Here is a 14,475-nt window from a genome sequence, read left to right on the forward strand (position 1 = left end):
ATCTACAATAGGTACACAAACACAAAAGAAAAAGAAATCCAAACACAACACTAAAGTTAATCATCAAATCACAAGAGAAGAGAACAAAAGAGTAAGGGAGAAAAAAGACCTAGAAAACCAAATCTGAAACAATGAATAAAATGGCAATAGGAACATACATGTTGATAATTATCTTAAATTAAAATGGATTAAATGGCCCAACCAAAAGACATAAACTGGCTGAATGGATACAAAAACAAGACCCAAATATATGCTGTCTACAAGAGACCCACTTCAGGTCTAGGGACATACAGACTGAAAGTGAGGGGATGGAAAAAGGTATTCCATGCAAATGTAAATCAAATGAAAGCTGGAGTAGCAATACTCATATCAGACAAAATAGACTTTAAAATAAAGACTGTCACAAGAGACAAAAAAGGACACTACATAATGATCAAGGGATCAATCCAAGAAGAAGATATAACAATTGTAAATATATATGTACCCAACATAGGTGCACCTCAATATGCAAGGCAAATACTAACAGCCATAAAAGGAGCAACTGACAATTACACAATAATAGTGGGGGACTTTAACACTCCACTTTCATCAATGAACAGATCATCCAGACAGAAAATCAGTAAGAAAACACAGGCCTTAGATGACACATTAGACCAGATGGACTTAGTTGATATTTACGGAGCATTCCATCCAAAAGCAGCAGAATACACATTCTTCTCAAGTGCACATGGAACATTCTCCAGGACTGATCACATGCTGGGCCACAAAGTGAGTCTTGGTAAACTTAAGAAAATGGAAATCCTATCAAGCATCTTTTCTGACCACAACACTATGAGATTAGAAATCAACTACAAGAAAAAAACTGTAAAAAACACAAAACATGTGGAAGCTAAACAATATACTACTAAACAACCAATGGATCACTGAAGAAATCAAAGAGGAAATAAAAAAATACCTAGAGACAAATGAAAACAAAAGCACGATGATCCAAAACCTATGGGACACAGCAAAAGCAGTTCTAAGAGGGAAGGTTATAGCAATACAATCTTACCTCAGGAAACAAGAAAAATCTCAAATAAACAACCTAGGCTTACACCTAAAGCAATTAGGGAAAGAAGAAAAAACAAAACTCAAAGTTAGTAGAAGGAAAGAAATCATAAAGATCTGAGCAGAAATAAATGAAATAGAGATGAAGAAAACAATAGAAAAGATCAATGAAACTAAAAAGTTCTTTAAAAAGATAAACAAAACTGATAAACCTTTAGCTCGACTGATCAAGAAAAAAAGGGAAAGGGCTCAAATCAATAAAATTAGAAATATAAAAGGAGAAGTTACGATGGACACCCCAGAGATACAAAGGATCACAAAAGACTACTACAATAAACTATATGCCAATAAAATGGACAACCTAGAAGAAATGGACAAATTCTTAGAAAGGTACAATCTCCCAAGACTGAACCAGGAAGAAACAGAAAATACGAACAGACCAATCACAAGTACTGAAATTGAAACTGTGATTTAAAAGCTCCCAACAAACAAAAGTCGAGCACCAGATGGCTTCACAGGCAAATTCTATCAAACATTTAGAGACGAGTTAACACCCACCCTCTGAAACTATTCTAAAAAATTGCAGAGGAATGAACACTCCCAAACTCATTCTGTGAGGACACTATCACCCTGATACCAAAACCAGACAAAGACAGCACAAAAAGAAAGAAAATTACTGGCCAATATCACTGATGAACATAGATGTAAAAATCCTCAACAAAATACTAGCCAATTGAATCCAGCAATACATTAAAAGGATCATACACCATGATCAAGTGAGATTTGTCCCAGGGATGCAAGGATTTTTAAAATAACCACAAATCAATCAGTGTGATACAACACCACATCAACAAATTGAAGAATAAAAACCATATGATCATCTCAGCAGGTGCAGAAAAAGCTGGACAAAATTCAACACCCATTTATGATAAAAACTCTCCAGAAAGTGGGCAGAGAGGGAACATTCGTCAACATAATAAAGACCATATATGACAAACCTACAGCTAGCATCATACTCAATGGGGAAAAGCTGAAAGCATTTCCTCTAAGATTGGGAACAAGACAAGGATGTCCACTCTCATCACTTTTATTCAACATAGTATTGGAAGTCCTAGCCACAGCAATCAAAGAAGAAAAAGAAATAAAAGGAATCCAAACTGGAAAAGAAGAAGTAAAACTGTCACTGTCTGCAGATGACATGATACTACACAACATTTCTATACACTAACAATGAAAGATCAGAAAGAGAAATTAAAGAAACAATCCCATTTACCATCACATCAAAAAGAATAAAATACCTAGGAATAAACCTACCTAAGGAGGCAAAAGGCCTGTACTCTGAAAACTGTAAGACGCTGATAAAAGAAATCAAAGATGACACAAAGAGATGGAAAGATATACCATGTTCTTGGATTGGAAGAATCAGTATTGTCAAAATGACTATACAACCCAAGGCAATCTACAGATTCAATGAAATCCCTATCAAATTACCAATGGCATTTTTCACAGAACTAGAACAATGGAGACATAAAAGACCCCGAATAGCCAAAGTGACCTTGAGAAAGAAAAATGGAGCTGGAGGAATCAGGCTCCCTGACTTCAGACTATACTACAAAGCTACGCTCATCAAAACAGTATGGTACTGGTACAAAAACAGAAATATAGATCAATGGAAAAAGACAGAAAGCCCAGAAATAAACCCACACTCCTACGGTCAATTAATCTAAGACAAAGAAGGCAAGACTATACAGTGGAGAAAAGACAGTCTCTTCAATAAATGGTTCTGGGAAAACTGGACAGCTACATGTAAAAAAATGAAATTAGAACATTCTTTAACACCATAAAGATAAAATAACTCAAAATGGATTAAAGACCTAAATGTAAGACTCGATACTATAAAACTCTTAGAGGAAAACACAGGCAGAACACTCTTTGATATAAATCGCAGCATTATCTTTTTAGATCCATCTCCTAGAGTAATGGAAATAAAAACTTTGACATGTATGTTCCTATTGCCATTTTATTCATTGTTTCAGATTTGGTTTTCTAGGTCTTTTTTCCTCCCTTACTCTTTTGTTCTCTTCTCTTGTGATTTGATGATTAAACAAATGGGGCCTAATTAAATTCAAAAGCTTCTGCACAGCAAAGGAAACCATAAACAAAACAAAAACTCACAGAATGGGAGAAAATATTTGCAAATGATGTGACCGAAAAGGGATTAATCTTCAAAATTTACAAACAGCTCATGAGGCTCTATATCAAAAAATAACCCAATCAAAAAATGGGCAGAATAACTAAATAAAAAGAACATTTCTCCAAAGTATATATACAGATGGCCAAGAGGCACATGAAAAGAGATGGTCAATATTGCTAATTATTAAAGAAATGCAAATCACATCTACAATGAGACATCACCTCACACCAGTCAGAATGGCCATCACCAGAAAGTGTACAAACAATAAATGCTGGAGAGGGTGTGGAGAAAAGAGAATCCTCCTACACTGTTGGTGGGAATGTAAATTGGTGCAGCCACTAAGGAGAACAGTACTGAGGTTCCTTAAAAAACTAAAAATAGAGCTACCATATGATACAGCAATCCCACTCATGGGCATATATCCGGAGAAAACCATGGTTCAAAGGGATACACGCAACCCAATATTCACTGCAGTGCTGTGTACAATAGCCAAGACATGGCAGCAACCTAAATGTCCGACAGATGAATGATAAAGAAGATGTGGTACATATATACAATGGAATATTACTCAGCCATTAAAAAGAATGAAATAATGCCGCCATTTGCAGCAACGTGGATGGAGCTGGAGATTATCATACTAAGTTAAGTTAGATAGAGAAAGACAAATATCATATGATATCACTTATATGTGGAATCTAAAAAAAATGATACAAATGAACTTATTTACAATACAGAAAAAGACTCACAGACTTAGAGAACAAACTTATGGTTACCAGTGGGAGAGGGTGGGGGAGAGGGATACACTGGGAGTTTGGGATTGACATATACACACTGCTATATTTAAAACAGATAACCAACAAGGACCTACTGTATAGCACAGGGAACTCTGCTCAATATTCTGTAATAGCCTAAATAGGAAAGGAACTTGAAAAAGAATAGATATGTGTATATGTATAACTGAATCACTATGCTATATATCTGAAACTAACACAACATTGTTAATCAACTATACTCCAATATGAAATAAAAATTAAAAAAATAATAAAGTAGCATATGGGAGAAAAAATTAAATATAGACCATCCATTGTTTAATTAATAATATCTAATACATTATTTCTCACACATCTAATATATTATTTCTGGTAATGCCTTAAATGTTTGAAATTTTGTGAGTTTCAACTGTAAAATTCAGATGTTTTAGTAAATTAATGCCAAAAAAGACGAAGAAAAAAGGTTATAAATCAAGGATCTTCCCAAGCTGTCTGATTTTATCTCAAAGGGTACTTTTATCTTATGAGCACAATATGGGAAATTTCATGCAGGATAAAAGAAGCAAACAAACAAGTCTTAAAATAAATCCTACTCAGGACAAATAATAATTTGGCTTATGGCTTAGTAATTATTATCAAATTGCAACACGACAAACATGGAATGTATAGTCAAGTCACAAATGATTCAGAACTGGCTCCCTCTGACATGAAGTTTTTCTAGTGCATTTGAAGATGTGTAATTATATTTTTAAAAATTCTTCCTAATGAAACACCAGTAGCATAACCATTTTATAAAGAGAAACTTGCCCTAAATACTTCCATGAGAAGATACTTAGTCTACTCAATAACTTAGAATTAATTTGAGAATTTATTATCACTTTCAAAAAATGATTTCATTTTATATTATTTTACTTTGGTTTCAAGGGATATCATACTCCTGCAAACAGTGAAGTCCAAAATTAAGGTACTGACAGTACTGTACTCCCTCTGAAGGCTCTAGGGGAGGAAACTTCCTTGCCTCTTCTAGTCTCTGGTGGCTCCAGGCATTCCTTGGCTTGTGGTTGCATCACTCCAGTCTCTGCCTCCATCTTCACATAGCCTTCTCCTTCTCTCTGTGTCTCTTTCTTGTGTGTCTCTTATATGCACACCTATCACTGGATTTAGAGCCCACTTGGAAAATCCAAGATAAATCTCATTTCAAGATCTCTAATTATATCTGTAAAGACTCTCCCCCCCTGCAAAAAAAGTCACATTCACAGATTCTGGGGCTTAGAATGTGGACATATTTTGGAGGGAGGGCACCTTCAACCCCACTGCACTCCTATTTTGAATTCTACTAAAAGTTAATTTGGCCTGTTCTTGAACTTTATAAAAATGGAATCATACTTGTACCCCACCCCCCAAAAAAGAAGATGAGATAGCAATACCTTGGATGAATGAAATAATCAGACTTGAGTATGAGTATATATTTACCTGCATCTTCAGGGGTTCTTATTTCAAACGCTAACAAATTTTCTTGTTTTTCTTCTAAATCTTGTAGAACGGCACTGATGGTCTGATGCTATCAGATAAAATATTAAAAACTTCATTACAAGAAGTAGATGTTTTTCTCTGATATGCAACTGACAAATGCACAGTAAAAGTGCTAAAGAAAGTGACACTAAAAATGCTCATTTCCCTTTATGTTCCAAATGTACTCAGGCTTTGTTTAAACTTAATTGTATATATATTACATATTTGGGGAAAAATTAAACATAAATGTATCTTGATTTATGTAGCAGATCTGCTCCAGGAAAACAGAATGTAAGAGTAGCAAGCATACAAAGAATCACAATTTCTCAATGACTTCTGTTATAGGCATAGGAGAAAAAGAACACTCAGCACATAATATTTAAAGACAATATATATGCAACAAGTTCACTTTAAGGCTTTATGACTATCATTGTACACTACTGAAATTTCACACACAGTCTTACAAATACTAAACACTCTCAAAAACTCACAAAGGGGATTTAAAACCACCTCTTTATATACTTGTCAGTATTAATATTCCTGACTCAAATGCCTTCTACATATTCTGCCCAGAACTTTCTCTTTCTTATCAGAGATGGAATTGTGGAGTGGACTCTGGAACTGGACTGCTTGGGTTTGAATTCCGGCTTCATCTCTTCCTAGCTGGGTGACTACAGAAAGTTAATTATCCTCTCCTTGTCTGAACTGAGTAACACATATAAACTGTTTAGGACAGTGTCAGCACAAAGTAAAAGTTCTATAAATACTGCTTATTATTATTATATTAAACCAATCTCACACACAAAACCCCTGACTAATCTAATCCATACTGATTTCTTCTTTCTCAGAATTACTTAAGAATTTTAGTGCTACAGAAATTAGCATTAACATGTGTAATGTCTTATATATTATACTTCCTCCATCAAAACAATGAGATCTTGTAGGCTGGAGCATGGCTTTCATATGTGTACAGGTTTCCACACTGCTGGATATACAGTTGTTGCTCAATAAATGACAACTGATGGACTGACTCGTACTATGTATCCTTTAATACATTCTCAAAACACATTCATTTTTAAAAGATGTATGTCCTCAAAGCCTTGTGAAGTACGTTGCTCGAAAGTTTTACTTTGGTGCCCACAAGGGATATGGAAAATGCACATAATAAAACCATCCAGTTATGTGGAAAAGTAAACTAAAGGTCTAAATTTGTGACCAGACTAAGCCTCTACCTACAGGTTGGGATAAAGAAAACATCTTTTGGTGCTGACTTCTCCTTCTGCTTTGTCTCATATTGTAGATGCACTCAGTCTTGTCCACCATGGGCCATAACTTTTCACTCCATACCAGCTCCACATTTTACCATGGAGGGCCCAGTAAAAACTTTCCCTCCAAGATCCCCCTTCTTAGTCTTTCATTACTATTTGTTTATCTTACCAAAAACAAAAAACAAGAAAAACCACTCCTAACCTAGGATCTGTCTTTGGAATAAGCAACTTATAGACACTTTACACTCTACTTACTGTAAAGCTTCACTAAGATTTTATTCCAGATTTACAACTTTTACTATGGCAGGATCATCTTTGCCTCTGACATCTCTTTTATAATTTTGAATATTAAAAATAAAACATAGTGGTTAAGAGCACAGGCTCTGGAGTCAGATTGCCTGGAGTTTAATTCTGCCATTGCTACTTAATAGAAATGTAATTCTGGATTGTTACTTACCCTCTCTTACTTTAGCTTATCTGTAATGAGGAAGGTAATGATATTAATAGAAACTACCTAGAAGAATTATTATAAGGACTAAATGAGTTAATATAAAGCACTTAGAGGAGAGCTTACCATATAATAAATACTCGGTGAATGCAAACTATTATCATTATTATTTTTTATTACTTCTGTACTCATTCTATATGGAGGTAGAGAAGGAGGCTGCCTACACATGCTGTGATCTGAAGGTGTTAGAAGGTAGCACCAAACTAAAATCATCTCATTTCCTTTGCACCTGGCCATAGAGTCGCCCCCCCCATCCTCAGTTTGGTTTGGAAATTTCAACATTCAAAAACAATTTTACATTTACAAAAGACAAACCCTTGATGATTTTAATGTCTGCATATTTAAGTTTCTTTTTCTTTTTTTTAAAGTTGGTTTTCATTAAACTCCTATATCTCCACTATACTCCTCTGTGGCTCAGCATCTAAAATGATATACATTATTCTGAAGCAAATACCCATATAGTTAATAACAATAGGGTGATTTTTCCATAATGTTTTAATCTTTACATGAAAATATACCTTAAAGATACTAATGGTCAATATGGTGAACTGAGCTGATACAGACGGACTCCAGTCTACTCCAAACAGTTGGAAAAACACATTAGACAAAATACAATAAACTTTAACCACCTGTCCCCAGCTAAGATTGGAAAAAGAAAGAGAAATAAAATGAAGTTAGTAGCAGCCCATGAGGGATCTGGAACAAACATAGATATTAGGGATTAGGGTCCTACAAAGGAACAGAAGATAAGGCCTCAGGGCCACAGGAAGAAGGAGTTAGAATGGAGTCCCCTCATAAAGCTAGTGACCTTAAGTGGGTGTCCTTTAGCTTAAATAAGGATTAGAAAAAATTCTACTTGACACCCACCCAAGGCTTTGGGTAGAAAATCAGTGATCAAAGGCTATTGCCCAGAATATAGTGCAGAGAATTAAAGAGATGGAAAATATGAAAAAGACATATGGAGACTGGTCTAACAGCCATCTAAATATGAGTTCCAAAAAAGGAGATACTGAGAATGGGACAGAGGTAATATTCAAAGATATAAGGGCTGAGAGTTTCCAATATACAAATGAGAAATGTGTCTTCAGATTAAAGGAGCATGCCTAGTCCTTAGAATAATTAATTAAAAACACATCCACATTTAGACATAACCTAGTGAAACTGCAGAATATAAAAGAAAAATCTTAAAAACTGTAAGCTTAAAAGACATTACCTACAAGGGAATGACAATTAGATTGACAATTAACTTTTCATTCATTACAAGAGATACCAGGAACAATGTAAAATATTTTTTAAATGCTGAGGTAAATACAATTTAGTTTGAATACCATTCAAAATATTTAAGGTATAAAACAGTTGATTAATCATAGTTTAGGTTCAATGAATAATATTTTCTCCTCTACACTAACAAAAAATACGTAAGGGAAATCTAATCAACATACATAGTCTTATTCAAAATATTTCATTGAGGATGCTACTTTGCTTAAGAAGTTAGTGTCTAGTAAGCTGTATGTTTTAATTAAACTAAGAATATCCATTTTATATATTTATATATGTATGACTACTATGGGTTTTTTTTTCCAAAAAATATACGTTTACATGAGGGATTTCACATATAGCAAACACTGTCACTATAAACCATGTGGGATCCACGTTGGTTAAACCAGGTTTCTTTTCTCTTCTCTGTCTGGGTTCCAGGGTCTTTTCTACCTAGTGTGTATCTTAGATACTTTTTGGAAGTGGGTGGGTGAAGACACGCTATGACAGTGGCACTGTCTGTCAGATAAGAAGTAGCCAAAAAACGCAATCTAGGTGTAAAGGATAGCAGCTAAACTATGATTCTGTGTTCAATGCAGATAATGGAGAGTTAACTATATACCATATTTTCTTGGTTCATTCTGTTCAATTATGCTGTATTATTTTCTTATGACAAAAAACATTTTCAACCTGTATGTCCTTAAAATGGAAAGAGTGCTGCCAACAGCCAATGGCTGGCTGGCCCAAAGAATGGCATTTTCTAGGCTGAAGAACAAAAGGATTTCAACTTCACTCACCATGGCGAGGTTTTCTTTTGTTTTTTCTTGGTGTGAAATAGAACGTGTATCAACAGTTTTGCAGTCATCACAAAAACACTGTTTATGTCTTTTTGCCTGGATAGCAGGAATTTTTACTTTAAAACATAAAATTAGAAAATATAAGAATGTGTAAAAATTTAGCATCATTTTATCAATTGTAATGGTGACAGGAATGGGAAGGATAAAGTAAGTCTATAATTACTATGATATCTTAATGTTGGTCAGCACCTCATTATTTATTATCAATTGACTAACTACAGCTAACATTTGCTGAATACTTATCACATGCTGGACATTGAATTTTTTTCCTGAATCATCTTATTTAATCTTCATATGAGCCCATGAGGTAGGTAATTAATTACATCTATTTTACAGAAGAGGAACGTGAAGCTTAGAGGGATTCAAGAAGTTGCCTAAAGTTACATAGCTAGTACTGAAACCAGATCTGACTTCAAGTCCATGCTCTTAAATACTACGACTATAATTCACTGTCTCCGTAAAATTCTCTCTGAACCTTCTCCCATTTTGGATTCTCTTTCTCCATATATGGGTACCCTATACCCCTCATTCTGCTGGGGAACCTGATGAAGGAAAGGTATATACAAGAAACAACAGAAAAGTGGGAATAGATATAGCACTTTTTAACAAGAGTGCCCAATAACTCCAAATATGGCTTTGAAGAGGGAAAGAGACATACCTGGGGCTTTAAGAAAGTCCCTGACCCTATGGACTTAGCATATGGTAGCAGGCAAAGAAAAGAAGATTTGTGTATCAGTCTCTTGACTTTGACCTACATGTGATCTAGCTCACTAGTAAAATAGGACACAATGATTATCCTTGCCTCTCACCAATCATATCAGTAATAATGATTCCTCCCTTGAAAACAAACAGTTGGTAAGGACTGTGGTAGGCTGGGGGAAAAGTGAGTCACGGGTTTTCTCTTCCCAATATTCTCCCTCATAGAGAGGACAGATAAGTTCCCGGCTTTCTTCTTCTATGAGTCAAGGCTCAAGCATGAAGGAAAAGGAAGAACAATTCTCTCTCCTCAACATTCCCAAAATTGTGTTTAACTGCCTGTTTTCTGGTTATCTCTTCACAAGACTGGAAGCTCTTCTTGGGCAAGTGCCTGGTTTGTATAGCAGGTGCTCAACAATTGTACGTTTTCTCAATTAGTGTTCACTAAATGCTTCTTTTTTTTTTTTTTTTAACACATCCATCACCTGACATTGTTACCGTGTGTGTGTTGGTGAGAACATTTAAGATTTACTCTCTTGGCAAATTTTAAGTATACAATTTATTATTATAAACTATAATCATCATCTTATATATTAGCTCCCCAGAACTAATTCATCTTATAAGTGAAAGTTTGTATTCTTTGACCAACATTTTCCCATCTCCCCCCCATCAGCCCCTCCCCCAAGCCCTTGGCAACCACCATTCAACTACCTACCTGGTTCTTTAAGCTTGACTTTTTTAGGTTCCACATATAAGTGACGTCTTAAAGAGTTTGCCTTTCTGTGTCTTTCTATGCTTATTTCACTTAGCATAACATCCTCCAGGTTCACCCATGTTGCCACAAATGGCAGGATTAAATGCTTATTTCTTATAGATAACTCATTATATTATTTAAGTGCAAACTACTGCTAAAAATGGTTCACAAAATTTTACCTATATATTCCCTTGAAATATTCTTTCCATTGTAATATATTACACATACACTCACATACATATATAAGCATAATATATTTGCTTAACAAATTCATATTCTAGCATTAGAAAGTTTGTCTTGAAAAGTTGGCATCATTACAAATTTTGAAGTAATGGAATATTAGTTTCAAAGACTTTAGTATGTCATTCTTTTCCAGCCCCACTTCAAGTAAACCAATCTGCATAGTTTCAGTGACATCTCTATCTCAGATCCAATGTTACGAGAGATTAATGTTTGTTTAATGAATATGTTTTGTTTCAACATATAATCCCAATACAACAGGATCATATAATCTATAAATTAAACCAAGTTTGGAAATGCTATTTCTAAAAATAAATGATGCTTTTCAAGAGTTTAATAAACATACAAAACATTTATCCCTAGTTATGAAATAATTTACACAAATCTTAAGATTTTCTTTTTCTAAGCAGAGGTACACACCCTTATAAAATAGCAAGCACCACTGACATACATACCAGTGACTACAGCATTACTCTCATCTCTATTGTCAGTCTCAATAGCACCATAAGATTTTAGCAGCTCTTTCATGTTTTTATCATCTGCTTCATCCAAAGCAGTCTTCTGCTTTTGATCCTTTTGATTAGGGTTTGCTCCATGTTGTAGTAGAATCTCAGCTGCCTAAAAGGTATTTTTCCAAAGTTATCTCTACAGATACCTAAGATCAATAATTCCTGCTTTCATTACAAGACACCACTATCAAGTATTAAAAGTTATCAAAAAAAGTTTTCAAACTCTGACCAAGAAAATCTTGATTAAATTTGATATGACAACTGTAAACTGCTCCACTGATTTGGCCTGATCTGTCCTCACAGAAGAACCAAACACCATGACATGAAAGTACCAGATATGCTGCCTTCACGGCTGAAGAGGCAGACTTTGGGAGACTGATGTGCAAAAGGATTTACTCTATCTCTTTAACACAGCCCTTTGTCCTCCCCTAAACTGCTGGAAGATAGGGTGGAGAAGGGAGGAGGGATCATTTCAGGATTATATTAAATTATACACTGTATTATAAATTGCCATCAGACATAGTTGAATAAAGTTTCATTTGAACTATATTTCAGGTATGTTACTTGTTTAGGAGGTTTTATAAGCTAGCCTGGGAACCTAATGTCCATTCTAATATTTTCTATGCAAATGTTTCCTAAATAGATGACATATTCACAGAATGTTAATAAGATTAAAAAGAAACAGAAATAATCTACTCCAACCCCACCTTTTAAAGAAGAGAAAACTGAGGTCAAAGATAAATGTTGTGACATTTTGGGGGCAAAAGTTTCTAATATAAATAATGCTTCCCTGAATAACTCAAATAACTCAAATTTGTGTTTAAAAAATTTGAATAACTCAAAGTTGTGTATTAGAAGTAAGTTTATAAGTCATCAAAGTTAAAGACTGTCACTAATTAGTTGACAGTATAAGCCAACTAGTAAAAAACAATCAGTGATTCCATCTGCACAAGGCAAATGACTCAAACCACTGAAAAATCTTTTGTTTAGGAAAAATGGTCAGTATTTTGTTAAAGTAAAGATATGCATATGTGCTAGTAGCTTTTCTCTTTCAACTTGTGTCCAGGTATGGAAAAGCAGAAAAACTTAGGAGCAAATGGGCCAGTAGAAGTAATAAGGATAGCTCCTTATTTGTTCTATCAGCCTATTTGTTTTAAAGTCAAGCATACAAAATTCATTCCTGCTACTTACTATCTATGTCCTTGGGCAAGTTATTTACCATCAGAACCTCATTTCTCTCACCTATGAGGCTTAAATGTGAACCCGGGTAAAGTATTTGGCACATGGCGGGGCTTAAGGAAAACACTCCCCTATTTAGCCCTGTGTAATCTCCAGCCTGCTGGCTCTTTGCTTAACCTCATGTAGTTTCCTTACCCACATCTGTAGATCAGCCAAGGAATTGAGGGGGTTCCCCTTTAAATCTCTGGAGAATTCTTTCTGTGCAGATATATTGTCTGGTATTTTGCCCCATAAATTTCAGCTGTTGGAGTTTAAAACTCCAAACAACCTTCTCAACTCATTGAGATCATAAGGCTATTTGCTTTCTTCCTCCCTAGGCTTCTGCCTGAAAACTCCTCCTAGTCCATGAGGTGGGGCAATCATACGGTTAGTCTCATGTTTCCATCCTGTCAGGGATCACTGCCCTCTGCTGCATGTTGTCTAATGTCTCAAAACTGTTATTTCATATATTTTGCTCACTTTTCTAGTTTTTAAGGTGGGAGGAAATATCTTACCCCTGCTATCCCATCTTGTACAAAAGTGGGTACCCATTCCCCCCACATTTTATCTTTTAAAAAAATCTCTTATTCTTCTTTTCCTTATCTTTTTATTCTCCACATTTTACAATGTAGAATACATGACCATCTTGGAAGATAACTTAAAAAAGAAATTAAGATTTTTTTTTAATTGAAAGTTGAAAAAGAAAATAAGATGTTGAATAACTTTGCATGTAGTCATGCCAGAGAGAAAATTAGGAATTAAATATACAGGGTGTTATAGAATTGATATTTAGTAGGTCTACAGTACCATATATTTACCTTTCTTGCTCCCCCTTATTAATCTTTCTAGATCGTCTATCAATATCCTACCTCAAAATAAAGAAATAGGGAGAAAAGGGGAGAAAGTGAGTCAGAAATAAAATGAGTCAATGATAGAAGAACTGTCACATGGAGGGAAAGTTAATGAAGATATGAAGAAAGATGCTGGCAATATATCAGTATCAAAGGAATTAAAATATCATTAAAAATACTACCTCCTTCTTTTTAAATAGAATATTTCTCCTTAAAGTAAAGGCAACAGAGATGTGGAAGGTTATTCCAAAAGCAAACTTGTCTTTATCACCACTTAGGTAAAAGAACGTCAGTAATTCTCTAGATCAAGCAATAGCAAACTATGGCCCATGGGCCAAATCCAGTCTGCTGCCTGACTTTGTAAATTAAGTTGTATTGGCACACAGTCAAACCCACTCATTTACATGTTGTCTAGGGTTGCTTTTGCACTAGAACAGCAGTTGAGTAGTTTCAACAGAGACTGTGTGGCCCGGAAAACCTAAACTGTTGATTAGCCCTCTGTAGGAAATATTTACCAATCCTTGCTCTAGACCAGAGCTGTTCAACAGAGTTTTCTGTTATGATGGAAATGTCCTAATCTATACTGTCTAATATGGGAGCCACTGCCACATGTAGCTATTGAGTACTTCAAATGTGGCTAATGCAACTGAAGAATTGAAACTTTCAAAAAAATTTTATTTATTTATTTTGGCTGCTCTGGGTCTTAGTTGCGGCACTAGGATTCTTTGTTGCCGCAGGCTGGACCTTCACTGCAGCGTGTGGGATCTTTTAGTTGTGGCATGAGGACTCTTAGT

General features: G+C 35.0%; 1 protein-coding gene across 4 annotated transcripts in view; it reads right to left on the reverse strand.

The window, feature by feature from the left end:
* The window catches only part of ANKRD31 (ankyrin repeat domain 31), a 129,833-nt gene that overhangs the window by 37,893 nt on the left and 77,465 nt on the right, over positions 1-14,475 (reverse strand). For all 4 annotated transcript variants that reach the window (XM_079918339.1, XM_079918337.1, XM_079918338.1 and 1 more), the window contains 3 exons: positions 11,559-11,721; positions 9,354-9,469; positions 5,485-5,572 (listed from right to left, as the gene is read on the reverse strand). In XM_079918339.1, the coding sequence (XP_079774465.1) occupies positions 5,485-5,572; positions 9,354-9,469; positions 11,559-11,721 (367 nt within the window). The remainder of the gene's footprint in view (positions 1-5,484; positions 5,573-9,353; positions 9,470-11,558; positions 11,722-14,475) is intronic.

This window comes from Stenella coeruleoalba (genome assembly GCF_951394435.1).
Source record: "Stenella coeruleoalba genome assembly, chromosome: 3".
Taxonomy (NCBI): Eukaryota; Metazoa; Chordata; class Mammalia; order Artiodactyla; family Delphinidae; genus Stenella; species Stenella coeruleoalba.